At 43.2% G+C, this 25,622-nt stretch overlaps 6 protein-coding genes across 6 annotated transcripts; 2 read left to right on the top strand and 4 right to left on the bottom strand.

Annotated features, from left to right (window-relative positions):
* Positions 1–454: 454 nt before the first annotated feature.
* Positions 455–766, bottom strand: LOC138595224 (histone H4). Its single transcript, XM_069666581.1, has one exon. It carries the CDS (start codon positions 764–766, stop codon positions 455–457), a length of 312 nt encoding a protein of 103 aa, XP_069522682.1.
* Positions 767–3,801: 3,035 nt separating this feature from the next.
* Positions 3,802–4,212, bottom strand: LOC138594938 (histone H3). Its single transcript, XM_069666227.1, has one exon. The coding sequence runs from the start codon at positions 4,210–4,212 to the stop codon at positions 3,802–3,804; it is 411 nt and encodes a 136-aa protein (XP_069522328.1).
* Positions 4,213–4,571: 359 nt separating this feature from the next.
* Positions 4,572–4,955, top strand: LOC138594441 (histone H2A-like). Its single transcript, XM_069665521.1, has one exon. It carries the CDS (start codon positions 4,572–4,574, stop codon positions 4,953–4,955), a length of 384 nt encoding a protein of 127 aa, XP_069521622.1.
* A 1,206-nt stretch (positions 4,956–6,161) lies between these two features.
* LOC138594538 (histone H1-like) lies at positions 6,162–6,755 on the bottom strand. The gene has a single exon (XM_069665665.1). The coding sequence runs from the start codon at positions 6,753–6,755 to the stop codon at positions 6,162–6,164; it is 594 nt and encodes a 197-aa protein (XP_069521766.1).
* A 16,492-nt stretch (positions 6,756–23,247) lies between these two features.
* Positions 23,248–23,631, bottom strand: LOC138594449 (histone H2A). The gene has a single exon (XM_069665539.1). The coding sequence runs from the start codon at positions 23,629–23,631 to the stop codon at positions 23,248–23,250; it is 384 nt and encodes a 127-aa protein (XP_069521640.1).
* Positions 23,632–23,957: 326 nt separating this feature from the next.
* On the top strand, positions 23,958–24,368 carry LOC138595157 (histone H3). Its single transcript, XM_069666501.1, has one exon. It carries the CDS (start codon positions 23,958–23,960, stop codon positions 24,366–24,368), a length of 411 nt encoding a protein of 136 aa, XP_069522602.1.
* Positions 24,369–25,622: the final 1,254 nt, after the last annotated feature.

The raw sequence follows: 25,622 nt of genomic DNA, 5'->3' as shown, positions 1-25,622 counted from the left end.
TAGATTTCGGTGTTTACAACCGGCGCCCCTTAGTTTTTGAACGTGGGGTAAAACATTTTACTTTTTGTTGTAGTAGGCCTAACCATTTATTATCCAGTCTATCCGCCATGCATCTCGTTCCCACAACAAGGAATTCGGCTACACTTCACACTGGAAGAAAATAACATTTGCCCTGAACCATAGCAAATAAAATCACTTATTACTCTGAACACTCGTTAATTTTAGAATATCATTCTTTCAAGAATCATGGTCTTAAATGTACTGCATCACTGCTTTTTGCCTTAAACTGAGTGGGCCCCGAGCTTATTCGGCTAAAGACGTTGGCCCATTTCCTTACTCAGAGATTCGCGGAAAAGACATTGGAAAACCAGCACTTATTGATACAGTGTGTGGCTCTTAAAAGAGCCTTGTTGTTGTTGTTGTTGTTGTTGTTGTTGTTGTTGTTGTTGGATGTTTAACCTCCGAAGCCGTACAGAGTGCGGCCCTGTCTCTTCAGAGCGTAAACCACATCCATGGCGGTCACGGTTTTTCTCTTGGCGTGCTCGGTGTAGGTGACGGCATCACGGATAACGTTCTCCAGGAACACCTTCAACACACCGCGGGTCTCCTCGTAGATCAGACCGGAGATGCGCTTCACTCCACCACGGCGAGCCAGACGGCGGATAGCGGGCTTGGTGATTCCCTGGATGTTGTCACGGAGGACTTTTCGGTGACGCTTAGCGCCTCCTTTACCGAGTCCTTTCCCGCCTTTGCCTCTTCCACTCATTGTTACGTGTTGATAGTTTCAAGAATAATATCACGACTAATGCTCACTTACCGATTCACAGCTACATATATCTTGTCTGAGGACCTAATAGAAGACACGGTCCTCCGCCTCCTCCTCCTCCTCCTCCTCTTCTTCTTCTTCTTCTCCTCTTCATGGCAGTCGCTGATTCTCTCTTCAGAGCATTAGCGCCCCCACTGACCAGCAGCTTGAATCAGGGACAGCATGTCTCCTGTAAAAGTGACTGAGCTCCACATCGTCCAGCGGTGGAAGAAGTCTTTAGATATTTGACTTCAGTAAAAGTTTCATAACAGCAGTTTAAGAAAAACAAGTAACAGTTTGACGTCATATTAAAACTACTTTAAACATATTTCCCTGACTTCACACAACAGCCTTTCTATTTGCATCCTCATTTCAGGATCTTACAATCAGTTAGTGATGCTGACATCATGTCTCCACCGACATCGAACTTAACTGAGCTGTCCTCAGCAATAATAATGACAGAAAATTAAAATGTAATTTGCAGATCTACTTATTTTTTAACATGTGAAGACTTGTTCAAGAGATAGCCGTCTCTCTGTCTGTCTCTGCCAGTATTTCAAACACTTCATGTGCAGCGTGGGCCCACTCACCGTCTTGAGTTGGGCCTCTTGTAAGACTTTAATTCAGACCAGACAACTTTCTCCCTCAAACAACTTTTCTTCTGCCATTCACAGAGTTAGTGGGATCAGGATCTGGAGGCCTGTGTCTCTAACATCTGGTGTTACAGTATGTATCTTATATTCTTTCTTCTTCTTCTTCAACAACAACAACAACAACAACAACAACAACAACAACACAAAGGCTCTTTTAAGAGCCGCACACTGAATCAATAAGAGCTGATTTCCACGTTGTAAAACAAAGCAAATGTCTAACTGCTATCTTAAATTATATGAAGTACGAAAATGAGGTAAAGTGAGCCTAATTATCAAAACATACATCTGCCGACTTTTATGAATTTAATTCAAGTTTTCTCGAGTAAACTCAAGGTCCTTCTTCGGTGCTTTTACTTGATCAGGCATTTTCTCTTCATAGGAAATTCACCTTTCGAATGACTCTATCATGAACGGTAGACTGCGCTGTTCCTCGCATCAGACTGGGTTTCAAAAAACAACCAGTTAAGTGCGAAACAAGGTGGAGTCTGACTAAAGCCCCTTTCACACTGCCAGTTCAAAGCGGGATTATTACGCCTCTGTTACATTCTGTCTTCTTTGTAAAACACAGGAGGCGGATTGTTGGGGCGAAGTCGTTACACCTCTGAGCCAGCATCGGAGGTAGTAACAGAGGTGAAACAGCGTCTGGGTGAACAGCGGAGCCGGCAGGGCGGAACAGCACCGTGTGTGTCTTTGAAGCACACGCTGTTTGTTCACACCTCGCGCACACTTTGCTTCTGCAGCGCCGGAACACTGAGTAAAAACACACGCTGGGGCGGCTTTACGATCACTGAAAAACTATGTGAGCATGATGATAGAGAAACGTGCCTGTGTGTGTCTTTATCAGAACTTTAGTCTGAACTCAGCAGGAAATTTGTGTCCTGCATAGTTTTCTTCCCCGATGCCCCGATCCTCCTGCTTACAGACCTGCTTTATATCAAAATATTATTTGCAATTATTTGGCATTTAATAAACTAGAAATGGATTGATTGGTCGACCGTTCAGGGCTTTGTTATTTAGTGGCCTAAATTTGCTGTTTTTTGACAAATCCGTGCCTCTGTCCTTGGTGCTGAAGTTGCAGAGGGATTAGTAATTGTAGCTTTTTCTCTCAATCCTGTCCTTCTGTCAGTTGAATCTTGATTTATAATGTTACATAAAATGCACCCAATAAATGCTCTATTATTATTATTATTATTATTATTATTATTATTATTATTATTATTATGATTCACATATTATTATTATTATTATTATTATTATTATTATTATTATACTACAGTGAAACAGTTATGTGCTAAAGTAGTGTCACCCTTATGATTAAGTTTCACGTAGCAATGTGAACAGTTGCAGGAGAGCAAGATGATCTGAGACACACTGCCTGTAATAGAGAATAATCCTGACCATTCAGTTGTGTTTCGGGGGAGACATGACTTCAGAAGGAAAATGGTTCTGCTATAACGTGGAGGTTTGGGTTAGCGGTTAGATTTAACTTTAAGTACCCCGAACGAGCCCTGAAAATCAGCTACTGCCTGTAGTCATTATTCTAGGTGGAATCATACATATATAATAATATATCGTATCATAATCATATCTATAGAATAATATCAGAAGAATAATGTGAACAATATTTATTTGCAACAGTTGTTTTTTTTCCATAAAAAATGTTCACTAGCACTTGTTCTTAACCCTCTAAGAACCCCTGTTGCAAAAATATCACATTTATCTTTCCTTAAAAATATCTGTTCATGTTTTTCTCCTTTGTAGTATTTCAACTCTGCCTTAAACAGCCTACATGTCACTGATCCAGGACTTTCTCGAGCTGGTTTGCTTGTTGTTTTGGGCAGAAAAGGGTTATGAGGACAACATTGTTCAGTGTCAGGTGAGAATGATTTGGGGGTGCAACTTCATTGTTCAGGTTGAGGTGAGAACAGTCCAGGATGAGGAGGTGTAAGTGATCTGGCAATGATAAATGGATCCCCTTTTTTATGATAAGCGAGAGTGTATGCATGTGTTGACAAAGTTTTAATAAAAATAGGGCTGCCAAATCGGAGATTCTCTGAGACATTAGCCTTTGAATAAGAGCACAGCCTGCACTTACACACAACCATATATGGTATAAATTCTTCCATGCGTTATGTCTGGTCGAGGGGGCAATAGTGCATAAACTGAGTATGAAGGCTGTTCAGTAGTGATATTAAAATACTGTTTAAAGGTGCAGTTTAAATTGATAAAACTACTGAAATGTTTGAACACACGCAGCAGAGGAATGATCTCTTGAGTCAGAGTGAGGTGGCTCTAAAAAGAGCCGTTGTGGTTCGTATAGCAGCAGCAGCAGCAGCAGACAGTTTAAGCTCGCTCTCCGCGGATGCGGCGGGCCAGCTGGATGTCTTTGGGCATGATAGTGACCCTCTTGGCGTGGATGGCGCACAGGTTGGTGTCCTCAAACAGGCCGACCAGGTAAGCCTCGCTGGACTCCTGCAGAGCCATGACAGCGGAGCTCTGGAAGCGCAGGTCGGTCTTGAAGTCCTGAGCGATCTCTCTGACCAGGCGCTGGAAGGGCAGCTTGCGGATCAGCAGCTCGGTGGATTTCTGGTAGCGACGGATCTCTCTCAGAGCCACGGTACCGGGCCTGTAACGGTGAGGCTTCTTCACGCCGCCGGTGGCCGGGGCGCTCTTACGAGCAGCCTTGGTGGCCAGCTGCTTCCTGGGGGCTTTGCCTCCGGTGGATTTACGAGCGGTCTGCTTGGTTCTTGCCATCGTCTCTTCTTTCTCTGAACAGGAGAAAAGTGTAGCAGAGAGAGGAGACGCGCTGCTCTTAAACTGGAGGAGCGGCTGTGAAAGGGTGACGCTGGTTCGGACCTCCGGCCCCTGATTGGTGATGGACTGCTGCGGGAGCTCAGCCCCGCCTGGAGGAGCTACTCACCACCTCAATCTCCGCCGCTTATTGGAGGAAAATTGGGCCGAAACTGGGCGCAGCCCCCGCTCTCTTCTCCTTGAAGCCTCTTTTCTGGTTGGTCCGGTAGGAACCCTCCCGCGCTCCTCGGCATATAAAGGAGGGTTAAGTCGGTCGGAGGCATCATTTCTCTGAGTCCCGACTCTAGAAAGCAGACTGAACCATGAGTGGAAGAGGCAAAACCGGCGGAAAAGCCAGAGCAAAGGCGAAGACCCGCTCTTCTCGTGCAGGACTCCAGTTCCCAGTCGGCCGTGTTCACAGGCTGCTGCGCAAAGGTAACTATGCCCAGCGTGTTGGTGCCGGCGCCCCCGTCTACCTGGCGGCTGTGCTGGAGTACCTGACCGCTGAGATCCTCGAGTTGGCCGGAAACGCCGCCCGCGACAACAAGAAGACCCGTATCATCCCCCGTCACCTGCAGCTGGCTGTCCGCAACGACGAGGAGCTCAACAAGCTGCTGGGCGGAGTGACCATCGCTCAGGGCGGCGTGCTGCCCAACATCCAGGCTGTCCTGCTCCCCAAGAAGACCGAGAAGGCCGCCAAGAAGTAGAGACCCACAACCGACTTTAAAACACACAACGGCCCTTTTAAGAGCCACACACAGACAATAAAAAGCAAGGTTTCTATAGGCCTAACCATCTTTCAAAGTTTAAGTGATAATAAATAACTGCTCCTCAAACCTTCAATTTACAAAAACAAACTACACACTTGGCCACGAGGACACAAAGGGACGTTGTGAGTCGTCTAAACACTGATGAGGACGGAAATTAAGGCTGAGCACGTGGAAAACGGCGGCAGACTATGAGGAGCACAACAAAGGCCGACTACACGACGGTCCTGAATTAAATAAAAGTTATTGCTAACTGAAACCCAACCGCATGTCTGAGGTAGACTAGGTTTTAAAACGAAGCTGATTTGTAAATGTATTGTGAGTGAAGATGCCCACTTTCCCTCAACCAGAATCAATGATGCAACAGAGAATATAAAGCTTAACAAACAACACCCACGGGTCCTGTTAACGATGTGGAGAAAATTAAACCTAAATGAACACTGAGGAATAAATGCATTAATGAATAATATGCATTCAGTAAAGTAAATCTATTATATTCAATACAAACTTACTCGTCATATCTGTAAAAACGTGAGAAATATAATAAAATAAATGGGGGTAAAATCATGTTTGCACAAGCAAAGCTGATCATCAAAGTAACCCAAAGGTCCTTTTCAGGAATAAAATACTTGAAATACATGAAAACATTAATAAAGCACAAAAATGCCAAAAAATATCAGATCGAAATTGAGTCTGAACCTTCTGAAGTCTGTTTATTTTTTCCTTCTTTGTTTTTGCTGCACTGAGAGATTTTATTGTCTTCAGACACAACAAACAGTCTGTTTTTTACTGTTAATGATGTAAGATATAATTTCACTGTAATGATCAAAATGAAGACGAGCAGGTAGACGAAGAAAATTAATAAAAAATATTGCCAATTGAATGAGCAGCAATAAACTCTTCAGTTAGAGATGTGTGTGGCTCCCAGTCCTAATACATCTATTATTACAAGAATACACGTTATTTGTGATACATTTTAAACATGCGGATATAAGCAGTGATGGGAAACATTTATGGATAGCATATTAAAGAATAGTTATTTCTATTAAAAACACAGATATATTAAGAAAGAGGAATGGACTCTTAGTGAAATATTTGTGTGTGGCTCTTAAAAGAGCCTTTTGTGTTTGTTGAGGCGCTGACAGCTCACTTCTTCTTGGGTGCTGCCTTCTTGGCTTTGGGCTTAGCAGCCTTCTTTGCGGGGGCTTTCTTGGCTGCAGGGGCCTTTTTCTGCACCTTCTTGGGGCTCTTGGCTGCCTTTTTGGGGCTCTTGGTGGCCTTCTTGGGGCTCTTGGTTGCCTTCTTGGCCACTGCGGGTTTCTTGACCTTCTTCGGGGACTTCTTAGCGGCTGCTGGCTTCTTGGCAGCTGCGGGTTTCTTGGCTTTAGGAGCGGCTTTCTTGACCGGCTTATTGGCCTTCACCTCGGTCTTCTTGCTCATCTTGAAGGAGCCGGAGGCCCCGACGCCCTTGGTCTGGACCAGAACCCCCTTGGTCACCAGACTCTTGATGGCGGTTTTGACGCGGGACTTGTTCTTCTCCACATCGTAGCCTCCCGCGGCCAGAGCCTTCTTGACGGCAGCCGCGGACACGCCGCTCCGCTCCTTGGACGCGGACACAGCTTTAACGATGAGCTCGTTGACGCTGGGGCCGGCCTTCTTCGGCTTGGAGACCTTCTTCTTGGCCGCTGGAGCTGGAGCTGGAGCTGGAGCTGGAGCTGGAGCTGGAGCTTCTTCTGCCATTGTTTTCTCGGAGCTTCGTTCACAACACGGAGTGGCTGAACTGTTGGAAAGTCCTGCGCAGGAGGCCGGACTTAACCACACAACGAGAACCGTGGAGACTCAACCCAGTGCCTCCTCTGAGCCGTGTGATTACCGGGCCTCTTGTGTTTTTTACTTCCCCGATAAAAGAGTTCAAACTAAATGTGGGAGCCGTGCTGAAGGCTGACAGTGAAGCAGCAGATAGCGGACTTGTGTCTCTACATATTGAAGTCATGTTGAGCTCTGCTGCTCGCTGCTTTTTCCTCTGTGTAGCCTCCAAACCTCACACATTCACCGCCGTGAGCAGCACTGCTCAGCGGCTTTTCGCGCTCATTTCTCTCCTAAAATTATCTAAAATCCATCAGAGCTCCGTGAAAAGTGGTTTTCCTGCTGGCCCACATGTTTGTTCAGGGACTCCGAGTAAAAACAACCATCATCTGATGACCACTTCGTGATTAAATCAACTTCTTCTGGTCCCAGCAAACACACTGATAACGGCTGAAGCCAGGCTTCCTGTCAGGGCTGTTCACGGTGTCTGTGGACATTTCTTAAGCTTGAATAAGAGATACAGACTACAACACCGTTCAATAACTAAACAAATAAATAATTAAGTTATCGAATAATAAAAGAGCACACTGATCATTAACGATAACTGCCTGGGACGGTTCACACTGTTTCATTGTTTTAATTCGGACTGAACCCATTCTGAACGGGCAATCCATTTGAAATCCCTCTTTTAAAATGCTTATGTTTGAAGCTGCTTTTAACTTTATAATTTCTTTGCTTTATTTTATTTTTCCACTATTTTTGTCAGTCTAAATCATTGTATTATTGTGAAAAATTACTGTTGAAGTGTCGCTTTGTTTATGTATGTTAAGTCTTCTCCCCCCTTCAGACTTTAAATCATCAGCATCACTGTCTGATCACAACACTCTTTAACTCATCCACCAGTCACTACATGGCAGCTACGTTGCACTGTTTTCTATCTATGCATATCTGCACATCTATTGTTATGGTACATATACTTCTGCATTTGTATTACCTCATCCATACCGTACAATTATGTCTGTGCAATTACTTCTCATGTGCAATTGTTATTTGGCTGCATTGTATTACAATATATAGTACAAGTTTGAGGTTAAAAACGGATAATGATGCTGTTCTGACGGCAACCAGACGCTATAAGTAGCATATGTATTTTTTTTTAGATTTTACCATTTCTTCCAAAAAATAAGTCTCTGCCAGACATGCCTTTGAATTTTCTTTTTAGGAATCCTGAGGCCAGTAGAACTGTTAATGCACCATATCAAATAATAATAATTCAAAAGTTGTACTAAAGAAAGGACCATCCCATCTATGTAACCAAGAGCTTTCATTTTTATAGTGCAATTGATACAATTAAAATATCTTAGTCGTTGGAAGGAATTCACTGGGCTTGGTGATTCCCTGGATGTTATCACGGAGGACTTTAGGTGACGCTTTGCGCCTCCTTTACCGAGTTCTTTCCCGCCTTTGCTTTTTTCTTTTCTTTTTAATTAAAGATTTCAGATTTCACGCAGTATTTCTTGAAAAAGAAAACTGACTGAATCACTGCCATCATCGTCATTTTTTCCTATACAGTTTAATTCTTTAACATTTCATTGATACATTATTAATAATTTAAAGTATCAAACTTCATGTTTTAACAAAAAAAACAACGTCATTGGAGAAAATATGTCGACAGTAGGATTCAAATCTGCTGGTTTGATGCTCCACAGAATGACATTAAGAACGAGGTTCAACGAAGAAGATCAATAATATTTAAAGGTAAAGGCTTAAAGATGGAAAATGTAATTGTACAGTGAAGTGTGATATCATTTAGAATCAGTTTCAATCTCTTTCATTATAAATGTTAAATGCTTTCCAACAGCGCAGCAGGACGCTTTATGTCTGATTCAGTCAAAGGTACAGTCTGTGCATAAGAAGTGTTGAAGTTATGTTTCGGGAAAATAATTGTTTTTCATACTTGATTCGACTTTGACATATTTGGAGGTGTAACTGTTCTTTTGTTCTCATTCTGTCGATGCTCTTGTTTGTTTGTTTGTTTTGTTTGGAGTGTCTCGTTAGCCCATGTGGGCTGGGCTCCTTTTTGTGCAGGACACGATGATAAAAACTAAATAACTAAACTATAAAACAAGCGTAAGGAAACAGATTTATCCCTATCAATATTTATATTTAATCATTCAAAATATAATGTGACTCTAATATTATTCCTACATTTTTCCTTTCTTAAACTTTTAATCAGCTCCAAGCAGAGATTGGTCATCTGAGTCAAAAGCTTTAGTTCAATTAAAAATAAAGATGCATGATGTTGTTATTATTATTATGATTATTATTATTATGAACATTATGAACATTATTATTATTATTATTATTATTATTATTATTATTATTATTATTATTATTATTATTAAATGCTGAAACACTAGTTTTAATAACAATGGGAAGTGGCAGAAATAGTGCTGTGCATAGGCATGAACCCTGACTTACATGTAGTCCGTACGTAATTATTGGAAATGAAGAGAGATCTGAGATTGTTTCCTCAGCTGTCCCAGGTGAGTGCAGGTGGAGTTCTCTTTCAAACATTCGCTCGGTAGCTCACTATGGGGTACGCCCTCTGCATAGTCCTCAGAAGCCCAAAACCATTATGCCAGCCACATTGGCTGGCAGTCGTGACGACTGCATCAAGAGGAGGGACATCCTCTCCCTACAAAGGGGCTGATGCAGTCTCACCAGATCATTCAAACACCTATTCTTGCTTCTATCTCAGGAAGCCTTATCTCCCAACATGACTGCCAACGGGATTACTAGTTTAACGGTCCACAGATTGAGCTAACCACTCGATCGCTGGGCACAAGTTTTTCCGTGTTGTGTACAGAACCCTGATTTCTTCACCATAGAAATCAAGGGTTTCACGGAGTAATAAAGAAGCTACTTTTACTGTCTCCATGCAGCTAACTGTAGCTCACCTGTTAGCCTGTTACCAAACAGTAACACCAAGTACCTTAGCCAAGCTAGCCACCTTCCTAGCATTAGCTAAGCCTGCCTCCACATTAGTTACAGCAACGAGCTTGCCTCCACACTAGCATCCCGCGTAGCTAATCACTACTTCGGCTACAGTTCTGACATCGTCTCGCTCACCATGGCTCAGTCGAAGCTCACTGTACCGCCCGACAGCACACAAGCCACACCGTTACTCACGCCTGTACTAGCAGTTAAACCCCCTTCACAGGACTGTGTATGCGGGGCTAAGATATCGGCTATGGACACTCACCGAATATGCGTTGCGTGCCTCGGAGTGCAGCACGCCAGGGCAGCGCTGGATATACCAGGCTCATGTGAGCACTGTAGCCGCTTCACTCTTAAGAGTCTCGGCCGGAGGCTGTCGCGCCAGTCAAGCCTCGGTATCCAAGAACCGCTGTTAGCAACGGCGGCGCCCCCAATGGAATATCATGACAGCCACGCCAGGTACGAGCTGGGACGATACTCCCGTGCCCGAAGAGTTTGATGATTGCATGCCAGCGGGTAATTTCGGTTCGCTGTTAGGCGATGAAGGAGAGTTTGATAACTCGGACGTCTCGCCTGACATTCTCCTTTCCGAGGGAGATGACGATGATGATTCATCTTTCTCATCGTCACAAAAACCACAGCCTACGGCGTTAGCTGCGGGAGGAGTGATGGACGGGGCTCCATCCCCGCTCACCAGAGGCATGGATTTGCATGAAGTATGCAAGAGGGCAGCTGAGAAGCTGGATATCCCATGGCTGAAGGTGCATGCTGAGACCTCCTCATCTCGCTATGAAGGGAAAAGGTTACCAAAGGCAAAACGGGCAGCCAGACAGCTTCTACCCATTTTCCCTGAGTGTTTGGAGGAGACAATGTGCTGTTGGAAAATCCCATTTTCTGCTCTGAACCCGGTCCAGGGGGGGTCAGCCTTTGACTGCGTGGACATTTACAACATGCCCACAGTTGAACCCCTGGTTGCCTGTCACCTGCACCCCACTCAGAAGTTATCTATGTCTTCCTATGGCCTCACCCTGCCCGCCAAGGCAGATCGTTTACAGTCCTCCATGACTGATAGAGCCTAAAAATCAGTTGCCACATCTGTTAAGGGCTCTCAATATGTCCTCTCTTCTCCTGGGTTATCAGGCTGAACTGCAGGAGCAGATGACCGCTCTACCAGCAACCAGAGTTATGGGAGGAAATTTGTGTCATCACCGACCACTGCCTCAACCTCACCAAGTGCGCTGTGCAGTCAGCGGGGAGGGCCATGTCCTTCATGATTGCCCAGGAAAGGGCCCGATGGCTCAACCTCTCTGACCTGTCTGACAAGCAAAAGCGTGACATCCTGGATGAGAGCATGGATCCAATTGGGCTGTAGCTTTGCCTTCCTAGGAAAACTCAGGCCTCTGTCACTCCTCGCCAAACCTTAAACCCAACTGTGACTCAACAGGCCAGTGGCACAGCCTTCAAGATTCCCAGGCGCCCAGCCCCCCAGCCTCCAGCGCAGAGTCAGCCAAGGCCACCAAACAAGGGACCCTGGCCAAAGAAATCATTCGCCTTGGCGGCTGCTCAGGGGGGACCTCCAGCCCCTGGCCCCTCCCAGGGAGCAAAGAGGAAGAAGCGGGCCTAGCAAATCACTGATGCCATGTTGCCCTTCTTCAGCTCTGTTCCTGAGCCTGTTCCAGAGTGCAGCCTTCATGCAGCATGTAGGGCCCAAGTTGGGGTCCACAGTTCAACGCCCCATGAAGAGAAAGAGAGACTGTTTACCTGTGGTAGCTGTTCACATGCTCCCTGTATGTCTCACAAGCACTCACATGGGTCCCATATAGATAAAGTTGGCCCCAGTGTAGCCAGGCATGTTGCCAAGGGCACTGGGGAATACTATAAAGGTGACAGGCCATATAAGCACTGCATCAGTGCAGGCCTCCCACAGTGTTCCCCTTGCAGTCTGCCACACCGCTCCTCCACAGGGGGGCACAAATTTACCCCCAGTGGCAACTCTTTCTGCAAGGAAAGAGAGCTGGCAAAGGTGTGGAGCATCCGCTTGGGTCCTCGGGACAATAAACAGAGGATACAGGCTCCAGTTTGCCATTGCCCCACCCCGCTTCACAGGGATTGTCTGATACACAAGGAAGAGATATCATTGCTGTTGAAAAAAAGAGCAATACGAATTGTGCCTCAAGAGCAGAGCCAATGTGGCTTCTACTCGAGGTATTTCCTTGTACCAAAAAAGGGGGGGGACAGGGCTCCGCCCTATCCTCGATCTGCAGGCTCTGAACAGACACCTAAGGTGTGAGAGCATTTTCAGCATGCCTAGCCCTCTTCCGCAGGGGAAAGTTGTTACTCTTCAGGACATGCCTACGTCTTCTGGGACTGATGGCATCAGCCATAGTGGCTATACCATTAGGCTGTCTGTACATGAGGGGTTTTCAACGCTGGGTTGCATCCCTTGGGCTGAATCGCATCCCTCGGGCTGAATCGCTCACTTCACAGGAATCGTTTTGTGTGGGTTTCAGTAGAATGTGTGGCAGCACTTCACCAGCGGAAACTATTTTTGACACAGGGGTGTCCAATGGGACCTGTCCTATCCAGGAAAGTGGTCACGACAGACGCATCCCTGCAGGAGTGGGGGGCCACCCAAGAGGGCAGAACTGTGAACGGGGTGTGGGCTCCCCATCTTTGTTTGACCCACATAAATTCCCTGGAACTCCTAGCAGTTTCCTTGGCACTGAAGCACTTTCTCCCCTTTATAAAGGGTCATCACGTGCTTGTAAGATCAGACAATACGACTGTGGTCGCATATATCAACAGACAAGGCGGACTGCGATCCTTCAGTTGCACACATTGGCTCACAGACTGTTTTTGTGGAACAATGTGCATCTCCTGTAGTTGAAAGCCACCCATGTGCCGGGAGTACAGAATTGTGGGGCAGACCGCGGCTGCCGCTCTGGGCTTGGCCAGTGAGAGGCTAAATCTGGATGCAGTTGGACTTCCACAGAATGTCATTAAGACCATTCAGAGTGCTAGAGCCTCTTCCACCAGGTCACTATATGATTGCAAATGTCGTGTGTTTGAGGACTGGTGTTCAAGATCACAGGAGGTGCCTTTCCAGACCTCAGTTCCTATTATTCTCAGCTTTCTGCAGATTTTGCTGGATAAGGGAAAAGCCTTCTCCACCATTGAGGTTTACTTGGCTGCTATTGCAGCATGCCATGTAGGCTTTGGTGGTAAGGCTGTGGGATAACATCCCCTTGTCAGCCGTTTTATGAAGGGTGCTCGTCGTCTGCGTCCAGTGTCCAAACAGCTGGCCCCATCATGGGATTTGCCAACTGTTTTGGATGCGCTGTCTCACCCCCCACTTTGAGCCTTTGGATCAGGTCGATCTTAAGGTTTTATCACTTAAGACGGCCGTGTTATTGGCACTGGCATCTGTTAAGCGGGTCAGTGATATCCAGGCATTTTCAGTGCATCCTGACTGCCTTCAGTTTGCCACAGGATATGCACGTGTGGTGCCAAGGCCAAATCCAGCTTTTATGCCAAAGAATCCTACTTTGGTGTGTCTTCCACTTGACCTAGCTGCCTTTTCACCTCCTCCTTTTTCCATCTCGGAACAGGAGGGGTTACACAAGTTGTGCCCAGTGCGTGCCTTACGCATTTATGTGGACAAAACAAAAGGCTTTAGGAAAACAGATCAGCTGTTTGTGTCATGGGCGAAACCTCATACTGGTAAGCCTATTACAAAACAATGGCTTTCTCATTGGATAGTCCGGGCCATTTCTATGGCCTACAGCAGCAAGGGGCATCAAGCCCCAGCTGGTTTACGCGCTCACTCCACAAGGGGGATGGCAACATCCTGGGCCCTGTTTAGAGGCTTGTCTATCCAAGATATATGCTTTGCGGCCAGTTGGGCTTCACATCATACCTTTGTGAGGTTCTATGCATGTCACTGCGCTCTCTTTAGTGCATACTGTGCTGAGTGTGGGCTTCTCTGAGGGCTGTGAGTCGTCAGCCTAGTCATTGGCAGTAGGTCTTCAATATAAGCTTGACTGGCAGTACAGGAGTCAGTATATCCCCATAGTGAGATACCGAGCCAATGTGGCTGGCGTAATGATATTGGGCTTCTGAGGACTACGCAGAGGGGCGTACCCCATAGTGAGATACCTCACTCATGTTATCAGAGAACTGGGGTTACCTTTGTAACCTAAAGTTTCTTGTTCTCTTCTCCTGGGAGTCTTGTGTGGCCGTCGCTGTCCGAGGTGCTGAACTGACAGCAACCAAGTAGGTAGCACCTGTCTCTGTTCAGGGTGCTGCACCTGAGCTGCACTCAATGCCAACATGCTGTCTGTCCTGCTACTGTTGAGCTCAGTGTAAGAACAGGTTTCTCTGCTGCTCTGAGCTGCAGCTGTGGTGAAGCCAGTTCAACACCTCAAGATTCGCAGGAGAAGAGGACAGGAAGCTCCACCTGCAATCAACTGGGACGGAGCCATGTTAACAGAGTGTCGAGTCATTTTGTTCTTTCTTGATGGGATCCAATGGCAGATTGTTGAATCTCTCCGTAGTTCCCAGAGGTTATCAACAAATACAATCATCAGAGCAGAGTTGCAGCATAACAGACCATTTGTGACGCACCATGATGCACTGGTGAAAAAGTTTATGGATATATCACAATTCCATGCAGTTAGCAGAGAGAATACAGAGAGATATGATCCTTCATAGATTTTTAAAATGATATCGTCTGCTATGATTTTTGTAACATGTCCTTTAAAGTATCAGGTCATATGTAACAAAGATAGCATATCTTGAAAATGACATCACAAAATAAGAATTCAACCTCACAAAAACTGACTCATCAGGACCTTATCTGAAAATGTGCAGGACATGACACATCTGTACAGGAAGGGAAAGTAGTTTTAAGTTGTTTTTTTTCTTTTGTAAATGTCAGACTGAAAGGTGAAGATTACCGACGGATCCTAATGGAAATTACAGACAACTTTCCCTGAAACTGCCTCATTGATGCACAACAAACATGCACTTAAAATATTAAAAGATATAAAAACATGTTTCATAGATTAAACTTCAGACTATTTAATGCATTTTTATTAAGTGGATATCTGGCTGAGGGATTTTAAGGCTTCAATGTTTTCACTATAAGGAGATATCTTATATTATACAATAGTTAGTTCTGACCAAATAATCTGATTGGACAAGAGGCATTCCATGAGCAATACAGAGAACATCATGGGACTTTTTCACTCCGCCTCAGCCAAGTGTTCTGAATACTGTTAATTAACATTACAGCAGACCGTGTATGTCTAAACTGATCAAGCTTGTACTTCTAAATCACAAAGGAGACTCTTATCTCACTGGTTGATGATAAATTAAAACAAACAGATAAATGTACATGATAAAAACAGCAGATCTGTGGTAACATGTAGACACAGAGTGCAGGAGAATGTTTGTGTTGCTTGGCAACAACTGTCCAGTTTCAGTTAACTTGTGGAACTAGTTGAGTTAGTGGAGCAAAAAACAATCTGTTGTTGATTATTACTGTTGACTACTATTTGCCGCGGCTGTGATTATCTGCGGCCTCGTGCTTACGACCGAATGACAGCCGTGATGATATTCAGTACAACATCACTCCCTCTAATGTGATATTGATTAATCGTATCATCATCTCGCACAGTACCATCCTTCTGTTTATTTATTTAGTCCTAAAGAGCCTGAACACCTCCATCACTGCCTCCACCTGCAGAATATACATACACATATGTTTATAAACAGACGTCGTTTCAGAGGCTCTGCGGCTTTTTTTTAAACTGAAGTGGTCAGACAGTCCAGTGAAAAGTCTCAGATTATTTAAAGAGAGAGAAATCAAAGCGAGTTTGATCATTGATGATTTTCCACTCTTATACTGCAAATGGTTACAAACTTTATTACATATGATTCTCATTCCAGAAGAATAAACTTGTTAGCAGCACAAGTTGCTGTGCTGTGATGGTATCTGGGTCTTTATCCGTCTGCACAGTGAAGCTGATTCACAGGAATATCACAAGAGTATAACCCAACAGCAAGTGGATGAAATACACAGCAGGCTGGAGGAGCTGTAAACAGGAAGTTAAATAAAGTTGCTAACGGCTGGTAACTCTCGTCATCCTTGCGGTACCTGAAGGTCTCATGTTCCACTGTTTGTGGGGACGTGATGTTAGCATCACTAAATTGTAAGATCCTGAACTGAGGATGACGATAGAGAGGCAGCTGTGTATGAGGTTAGCAAGAGGTGTTTTAAATTGGTCAAAAATATACACATACATACACATACATAGAGTGTGGCATGGGTGTGAAGAAGGTGTTGCTCTGGTGCTCTTCAGTGTGGGGATCCAAGTCTGAAGTGATTGAAAAGATTTGAGGCTCTAATTAATATAAAGCCTGTACGTCTTCAGGGTTACAGACTCAGTAAAAACATGCCCATGTGTACAGGAGACATGCTGTCCCTGATTTAAGCTGCTGGTCAGTGGGGGGCGCTAATGCTCTGAAGAGAGAATCATCGACTGCCAATGAAGAGAAGAGGAAGAGGCGGACCATGTCTTCTATTAGGTCCTCCCCGCCACGGCTTACAGAGCTCCCCTGGTTTCCTCCGCGGCCACAGCAGACAAAACTGAGGTAAAAATGAATGATGTGACCAAGGCACTTATGTTTTGTTAGGTTCCACTGTCTCACTAAAGCACTTCAAATACAACTAAACTACCTCACTAAGCACTTTCACCATGTCAGTGGTTCATTAAGCACACACACACACACACACACACACACACGCACACACACACACACGCACACACACACACACACACACGCACACACACACACACGCACGCACGCACGCACGCACGCACGCACGCACGCACGCACGCACGCACACACACGTAAACTGCCCCCACCCCCTCAGCTCTGCCTCCCCCTTCACTCCTGAATCAGAATGGCTGCTGCATGACCAACTATCACACTGGAAGGAAAACAAATGTGGACCACAGCTTTTGGAGCACATGAAAAAACAAAATGTTGTTTTATGAGTTGACACCATACTCATAAAACAAGCACTGCTCACCTATCTTCAGCACCTCGGACAGCTCTTCTCCGCCTGCCTCAGCACTGGTCACTTCCTGTCACCATGGAAAGCTGCAGTCATCACCATGATCCATAAACCAGGATGAGACCCTCACAACGCCACAAGCTACGGTCCCATAAGCCTTCTAAGCCACATAGGAAAACTGTTTGAAGGAATACTCACCACACGCCTCACCGCCCACATAGAATCAATGGGCCTCCTAGGAATTCACCAAGCCGGCTTCAGGAAAGGAAGAACCACCACAGACAAGTGGTCAACCACACTTGGTAAAACAAACCACAGTTTGCTCAAGGCAGTAGCAAAGGGCTTAGGGGAGGACTTGGCAATCTCTGGAAGATACAGTTATAAAACACGTTACACTGCAATGAAGATACGCAGTCATATAGAAAATGTCTCCTTTGTCTTGTCCACCTGATCCGGCTCCATCCTTAAAACATGGCCTGCTTTTTTGAGCTTGCCAATCCCTGCAGCAGCAGACTGACTCCTAGGACGGCTGTAGTGTAGCACCTGATGCTGCCACTAAGAGAGCAAATACATCTGCCAAAATGTCTTCACATGAGAGAAAAGATCAATCAGGAATTAAATGAACATCAAGGGACCAGGACTGAGTCTCAGTTAATCTTTTGACTTTTTAAATTCAGCAGCAGCAGCACAGGTGCAGCACCCTGGACAGAGACAGAAGCTACCCACACCGTTGTTTTCAGTTCAGGACCTCGGACAGCGACAGTCATAAAATTCTCCTACGCTCACAAAAGACATCCAGGTGGAATACAGGAGTTCAACCAACAAATATTTTTATCTCTTTAAAATAATTTCAGGATGTTCATCATGTAGATAACAAAAATTAAAACATGAAGAATAAAGCTTGCTGTATAGTAAATGAAGATTGCCTCAATAAAGTTATGATGGAAAAATGAGCTCAACCTGTATAAAGGCACTGCCCATTGACCAACCAATTTTCAGCCACAGCCACAGCTTTTATAGATTATTTGGATCACAAAGAAGTCATGCTATTATGAAATTATCCATGATATGATTGATAGTGTCAGCCACATTAAATTTAAATGTGATTTCACATCGCATATCTATTGTTTTTGCAAACTAGGACACCATATTTGCTACAAGCTAACCTCAGCGGATTTCATATTTTTTACCACTGGTATAAAATGATTACAGTGACCAATATTTTCCTAAATGTAAACATCAGTATGTGAGTTTCTGTTAAGAAATTACTCTACTACTACCTACTCTTAAATGTGTATGTATAAAATGATGGCTCCAATCATCATCTTTTGGATCTCTATTTTATCCTCTGTTCTCTGTTCCTTTCCAGTTTCCAACACAGCCTGTAAACACAAATGTTACAATTAATTCAAGGTTAGAATGAACATTTTCTGTACTTTACATGGGACAGTGTAAAGCTCAATGTTTACACAGCACTTTCTTGCCCTCTCTGTGGACTGGTCTTTCAGATGTCTTCTCTCTTGAAAGCATCCCTTTGGACAACTGAATCTTTGTTTACATCTGTAAGAACAATTATATAGGGAAACAAAAAAGACAAAGGCAGTAAAAAGGTTGATAAAACTCACTCAACAGATAATTGTGTGACAAAGCAGACTTGTGTGTGGCCACTATCTGGTTCAATTTGTTGTGTGCAATTCTATGCATTTCTTACAATCAGATTATTATAGATGTAAAAAATCTTCAAAACTAACCAATTGAGAAATGTAAAATCTTAAATGTGAAATAAATACATATTTATTTTATTTGGATAAAGGTATTTCATCATATTTCAAACCTTTGCAGGTTTAAAGAAGGACTTGTGTCTTTTCTGGATTGTGTGAATGTTACAGAAGCTTTTTTGTTATAATCATACAAGATTTCTACGTTCATAATTTGATCTACAGTTATTGTTACCGAGTTACTGTAATATTTACAGGGTTTGAGTCGAGGGCTCAAAACCTCCTCCATAGTTTGAAATATTGCCAGAAATATTAACATGATTGAAGAAAACGTTTCATAACATGGCTTTGACAAAGAACAAATGTATTTTTAAATATCCTTTGTTGCACTGTTTGTTTAAAATTATACTTTAATACTAAGCAAGTCATTATTTGTGTTTTTAAGGATTTTTCTGAATATATACAATAAAGATGATGTAATCACACGCTTGTTGGTAGTACAGTTTAACAGTATTTTTTCAGGGTGAAGAAAATTTCCTTCAAAGCTGATGTAAATAATAGAAAATTTAACTTTTCAGTTGTATTGGAAGAAAAAATAAATCAAGATATACATAAGGATTTAAAGTATATCGAATTAAAACACTATTGTGACATAATTTAATGTATATTACATAACAAGTAGGCACATCATAATCAATGCATTTCAGTGAATAATACTAATTTATCCACTTAAAATAATAAGGAAAATATTATTTTAAAGGCTTAAAAAGTCAGACCTCTCACAAGTAGACTAAAGTATATGTTAATTATATAATTATTTAAAATATTTTTTGGTACACATTGTAGCAAATTGGTTTACATGTATTTATAGAGCACTTAAAGTTGATTTATTTGAGAGTGTACTGACTTAGTGTCAAACTAAATGGTACTGCAAGTATCAGGGTAGTCAATTACACAAGTATTTGAAGTATAATTTTGACAAGTATGTAAACGTACATACAAATGTTTTTTTTAAATGCACTTACAGTAAGATCATTAGGAGTACAAATATGCTATAGAAATACTGTGTGAATTTACAGTATGTTTTTGATGCAACTCGACTTGTCCGTGTTCCAATCTGGTCATAGACAATACGTCATGGCCAGATCGGAAGTTGTTCAATAGGTGGCGCTAATACACCATAGAGTAAATCATCGAACCTTATTAAAACCCAGAGAAGAAGAATGCCCCGTTTTCTATCACGTCCTCAGAAAGGATTTAAATAGCTGTGAACATTGAGGGGAAGGTCATCTCGCATCGTATTCCTGAACGAGAAAAATGAGTGGAAGAGGGAAGGGTGGCAAAGGACTCGGTAAATGAGGCGCTAAGCGTCACCGTAAAGTTCTCCGTGATAACATCCAGGGAATCACAAAGCCCGCTATACGCCGCCTGGCTCGTCGTGGTGGAGTGAAGCGTATCTCCGGTCTGATTTATGAAGAGACCCGCGGTGTGTTGAAGGTGTTTCTGGAGAACGTGATCCGTGATGCCGTCACCTACACCGAGCATGCCAAGAGGAAGACCGTGACTGCCATGGATGTGGTGTACGCTCTGAAGAGACAGGGACGCACTCTGTACGGCTTCGGAGGTTAAACATTCACTGTCCTCAACAACGCAAAGGCTCTTAAGAGCCATACACTCACTCTATATAAAGAGATAACTTTCTGTACTTATAGTATCTGCAACTACCATTCTCAAACGTGCAACATGTTGAGACGGTCATGAATGAAGCGCCCTTCTCTCCAATTTTCAGAAGGCACTTATCTGAATTAAAACGGTGTTCTGATATTAAGAAGCACACAGGAAATATGAAAGGTGAATGTATCCACCTTATGACCTTATCACTGCTTCAGCTTAAGAGGTTGAGGTACCTGCAAAATAAATACCATTTACTACTGTAGATTGTTAAAAAAAAGAATCCTCTAGGAGCTTTGTGTAGTCTTATTATTGCCCAGTATTATCCAACCAACACAGCCTTCAACAGAGAGGGCGAGAAGGATCAGAATAATGAAACCTGAATTTTCAGTTTAAAGGTCTTTTGAAAAAGCTTAGTTGGCATAAGAAACATACATTAACACTGTCAAAGCAAGTTTAAAGCAAAAAATAAATAGAGTACAATAAAAGATTTAAAAGAAAATGTGTTAACAGAGCTGTTTAAGTATGCAATAGTATAATCACTTGTAATATATTGCTGAATTTGCTCTTAAATTTTTACAGATAAGTAAATATAACTTAAAAATCGAAAAAATGTGCACTTAGCTAAGATAATATAAGTGACAACATTGCAAACCCTTTTTTAAAAAAAAGATTTAAAAAGTATTTACTGTGTTTTTATTTTTGTTTGTACAGTTAGTTTATATAGAGATGAGAAGTGCGGGGAACACACCGAAGATACGTCTTCTTCATGGAGGTTTTGGGCTGTTGGACATCCTCTTTCTGTCAAAACAGCTCACACACCTTGCTGCTGTGTTTTCGAGGTATTGTTGTTGTTGTCAAAGTCTTTTTGGGTGTCTGTAATCAGTATGTGTCTCTGATGTCAGGTAGTTAAAGAGTGTAGTGGGTGCAGAGTCTGTCCTCTTTAGGAAGCCAGGTCTGCCAGTGGCGGCCTCTCTCGATGGCCAGGCTGTGCTCACTGAGTCTGTACATAGTCAAAGAATTCTTTAGTTTTGGATCAGTCACAGTGCTCAGGTATTCTGCCACTGTGTACTCTCTATTTAGGGCCAAATAGCACTCCAGTTTCTGAGGAAATGATATGAGGAAAATACTTAAATATAAATATATGCAATAAAAAATAATCTCATATAAATAGAAACAAGAGAAAGTACTCCAATAATTATCCTGTATTTAAATAAGTATGGTGAGTTGGATTGCATATAATGCCATTGTGAGCACCACTCACCCAGCAGCTTCTAAACTTACTGTTCACATATTCCCTCTTATCAGGATGTGTACTTATGTAATTAATTATTTAAAGTTATTTATAATTCATTAATTACTTTGATCAGTTTAACACTGTAATTATCTGTGACATGTAGAGCCTTTCTAATCAGCATTGAGTGAAGATCGTAGATGGTTTTGTATTAGAGCTCCATTGGTCAGTGTGTTTATTTATCAAGCTGTAGTATTATAGACCACTACAGCAGAGAAAACTGTTGCAATAAATAAAGAATATAAAATAAATATATCACTTACAAAACAATTATCAATCACAGTGAGCAGCTCTGAAAGGAAGCCTCGCCCAACTGCAGCAAAGGCCTCGGCCATCTTAACTGTTTGCTACAACCAGAACTTCTTTGTTTTATTACAAACTGATTATCAACTGAAGGCTATTTATACTTTAAGTCTCTAAAGAAATATGTGGGCCAGCAAATAAATGATACATACTCTGCATCAGTCTGGTCACTGACTCTCAGCGATTCCAGTTGTGAGCATATCTCAGAGATAACTATGGCAGAAGTATCTCCAGCTCCCGCCCCGGTCAAAGCAGCGAAGAAGAAGGTCTCCAAGCCGAGGAAGGTCGGTCCCAGCGTCACCCTGCAGCCAAGAAAGTGCCCGCAAAAAAGGTGGCCAAGCCCAAAGCCAAGAAGGCAGCACCCAAGAAGAAGTGAGCCTTCAGCCCCTGAACAACGAGACACCTGATAAAAGGCTCTTTTAAGAGCCACCCACATCCTTCACAAAGAGTATATACCTGCGCCTGTTGTTTACTTCGTTGTTTGCTTGTTTACTGAGCAACAGCAAAAAAGGAAAATTAACAAGACCTCAGCCATATTTTCCTAAACTAACTTTGGCTGATTCTTGGATTATTGCTGTATTGAGAACGAAATTATCACCTGGCAACAGACAGGCTCCTTTATATCTCTTATGTTATCGAAACACGTTTCAAATACAGTCTTCAGGTAATTACAACAACACACTTTCTTTCACTCAGTTTGACATGGATGAATATGAAAAAAGTAACAGTAAAACAGCATTCATGATTATTGACTTGAGTATTTGACATATATTTCTGAATCTACAGATTAATAGAAGGGTTCTGCTTTAAAAAGCAGGAAATATTGACTTCACAATTGAAATATAGCTACCTAACTTCATGTCATATCATGATTCACCAATGATTTCTGTGTTCTCTCTATAATCTGCATTTATTACATTTCCCAAGACGTTTTGTAGCCATTTCGGGTGAATTTATTTTAACTCATTACCATCATGTTTTTTTCCCCCCTCACAGTTGTATATTATTGGTAATTACACCCTTGGTTTTGTTCCAGCCCACAGTTGCCAACACAACTTACAATAGCCTCTGTGGGTCTTTTCGCGGGAAGAGAATAACCCTGGATGTTGGACAACACATCATTCATACTTACCGTCTAATAAACATCATTTGTCCAGTTTCAGGTTTTTAAGGAATCGCCTCAAACTAAACGGACATTTTCATTGCAACGTAGGCTAAGTCCTATCCTACATACAGATTTAAAACAGGTTTATGTTCAACCCAATTACTAGTCTGCTTATACAGGAATATAGTCTATGATTGTTTAGGTGTGTGGCTCTTAAAAGAGCCGTTGTGTGTTGTAAAGTCGGTTGTTGGTCTCTACTTCTTGGCGGCCTTCTCGGTCTTCTTGGGGAGCAGGACAGCCTGGATGTTGGGCAACACACCGCCCTGAGCGATGGTCACTCCGCCCAGCAGTTTGTTGAGCTCCTCGTCGTTGCGGACAGCAAGCTGCAGGTGACGGGGGATGATACGGGTCTTCTTGTTGTCGCGGGCGGCGTTTCCGGCCAACTCGAGGATCTCAGCGGTCAGGTACTCCAGCACAGCCGCCAGGTAGACGGGGGCGCCGGCACCAACACGCTCAGCATAGTTGCCTTTGCGCAGCAGCCTGTGAACACGGCCGACTGGGAACTGGAGTCCTGCACGGGAAGAGCGGGTCTTCGCCTTTGCTCTGGCTTTTCCGCCGGTTTTACCCCTTCCACTCATTATTACAGTTGTCTCCTAGAGTCAAGACTCAGAGAAATGATGTCCCCAGCAGCGCAAAACCTCCTTTATATGTCCGCGATCTGTAGAGGGGCGGCCCGCTCTCGGTTTTGGCGGACAGTTTGAACGTATTTTTCTCCAATAAGCAGCGGAGTTGAGGCGGTGGGTCGCTCCTCCAGGCGGGGCTGAGCTCCAGGAGTAGCCCGTCACCAATCAGAAGCCGGGGTCTGAAGCAGCGTCACTGTCTCGCAGCCGGTCCTCCAGTATAAGTAGAGCGCGTCTCCTCTACACGACACACTTGACTCCTCTTCAGAGAAGAAAAAGGAACAATGGCGAGAACCAAGCAGACCGCTCGTAAATCCACCGGAGGCAAAGCCCCCAGGAAGCAACTGGCCACTAAAGCTGCCCGTAAGAGCGCCCCGGCTACCGGCGGCGTGAAGAAGCCTCACCGTTACAGGCCCGGTACCGTGGCTCTGAGAGAGATCCGTCGCTACCAGAAATCCACCGAGTTGCTGATCCGCAAGCTGCCCTTCCAGCGTCTGGTCAGAGAGATCGCTCAGGACTTCAAGACCGACCTGCGCTTCCAGAGTTCCGCTGTCATGGCTCTGCAGGAGTCCAGCGAGGCTTACCTGGTCGGCCTGTTTGAGGACACCAATCTGTGCGCCATCCACGCCAAGAGGGTCACCATCATGCCCAAAGACATCCAGCTGGCCCGCCGCATCCGCGGAGAGCGAGCTTAAACTGTCTGCTGCTCCACTGACTACAACAACAACAACAACAACGGCTCTTTTAAGAGCCACCTCACTCTTCACCAAAGAGCTTTAATTTCGCTTTTTATAAAGTAAATCCTATTAAATAAAGCCCTTCCGTATATTTTCAGTACACTCTTAACTCTAGGGTCCGTTCTGATCTGGAAACTTGGAAAATCCACCTCAATTAATTATTCGTCCATTCAAAAACCCTTCCTTTTAACCATTTTCTTATTATTAAACAATCAGGATGCTGTTTGAAAGAGAATAATTCGCAAACAGATGGACCAAAATGTGGATTTAAAAAATAAAATAAATATATATATATATATATATATATATATATATATATATATATAGATCATAAATATTCATAATTTATGGATCTTTTATCATTGTTCAGATAAAACCAGCTGTCAATTTTGTCCCTGAAGTCTTTTAAATAAGTTCACACTTGACATAATCATACTTTACTAATCCTGATACTTTCACTGTAACCACAGCACACCTTCTGCACAGTTGTCTATAGCCCTACTACAACACGAGTGTGACTGTATAATTAATTTAGATTTGGATTTTTGTGTGTGTGTGTGTGTGTGTGTGTGTGTGTGTGTGTGTGTGTGTGTGTGTGTGTGTGTGTGTGTGTGTGTGTGTGTGTGTGTGTGTGTGTGTGTGTGTGAGAGAGAAGGAGATGAAAGTGTGTGCTTGAAAAGAAAAGACTGCATGTGTGAATGACAACTTAGAAACAGTAACATTTAACAATATTTTCCTTTATTATCTCTAACACAAAATACACTTAATATCCATTATAAAATGGAATACTACTACATACTAAATACTAAAATACTGATACATCTGGGGAATTTGTATTTACATTTCATATAACATAATTATTCAATTTAAAAACAAGCAGAGTTAAGTTGTTGAGTTAAAGACTTGGCCCTGGAAAAAAGGAAACAGCAAATTTCCTTTCAGCAAAACCCACACGTAAATGATCACTTTTATGTCGTAAAAATAATGACTCATCTGTCATTTAATTTTTTGTATGTTGATGTGACACCTTTTGGTGTCAAGTTAACTCAACGCAAATAGAAAAATATCCATTAAAAAAAATGTTCGAAACAGGATAAAAAGTCTTTAGACTTTAGCTTGGGCTGTATGAGCCCGCATGTCTAAAGGTTGGTTGTAAAGTCTTCTCAGCCAATCACGTACGAGGAACGGCACAGTCTCCTTTGCATTAACTGC

Source organism: Semicossyphus pulcher, unplaced genomic scaffold (assembly GCF_022749685.1).
Source record: "Semicossyphus pulcher isolate SPU_LCO1_2020_fin unplaced genomic scaffold, fSemPul1.0.p SCAF_17, whole genome shotgun sequence".
NCBI lineage: Eukaryota > Metazoa > Chordata > Actinopteri > Labriformes > Labridae > Semicossyphus > Semicossyphus pulcher.
This window is presented reverse-complemented; position numbering and strand designations above follow the sequence as displayed.

Coding starts and splice junctions, on each gene's coding strand:
- LOC138594449 (XM_069665539.1), bottom strand. CDS start 23,631: ATGAGTGGAAGGGGTAAAACCGGCGGAAAAGCCAGAGCAAAGGCGAAG.
- LOC138594938 (XM_069666227.1), bottom strand. CDS start 4,212: ATGGCAAGAACCAAGCAGACCGCTCGTAAATCCACCGGAGGCAAAGCC.
- LOC138595224 (XM_069666581.1), bottom strand. CDS start 766: ATGAGTGGAAGAGGCAAAGGCGGGAAAGGACTCGGTAAAGGAGGCGCT.
- LOC138595157 (XM_069666501.1), top strand. CDS start 23,958: ATGGCGAGAACCAAGCAGACCGCTCGTAAATCCACCGGAGGCAAAGCC.
- LOC138594441 (XM_069665521.1), top strand. CDS start 4,572: ATGAGTGGAAGAGGCAAAACCGGCGGAAAAGCCAGAGCAAAGGCGAAG.
- LOC138594538 (XM_069665665.1), bottom strand. CDS start 6,755: ATGGCAGAAGAAGCTCCAGCTCCAGCTCCAGCTCCAGCTCCAGCTCCA.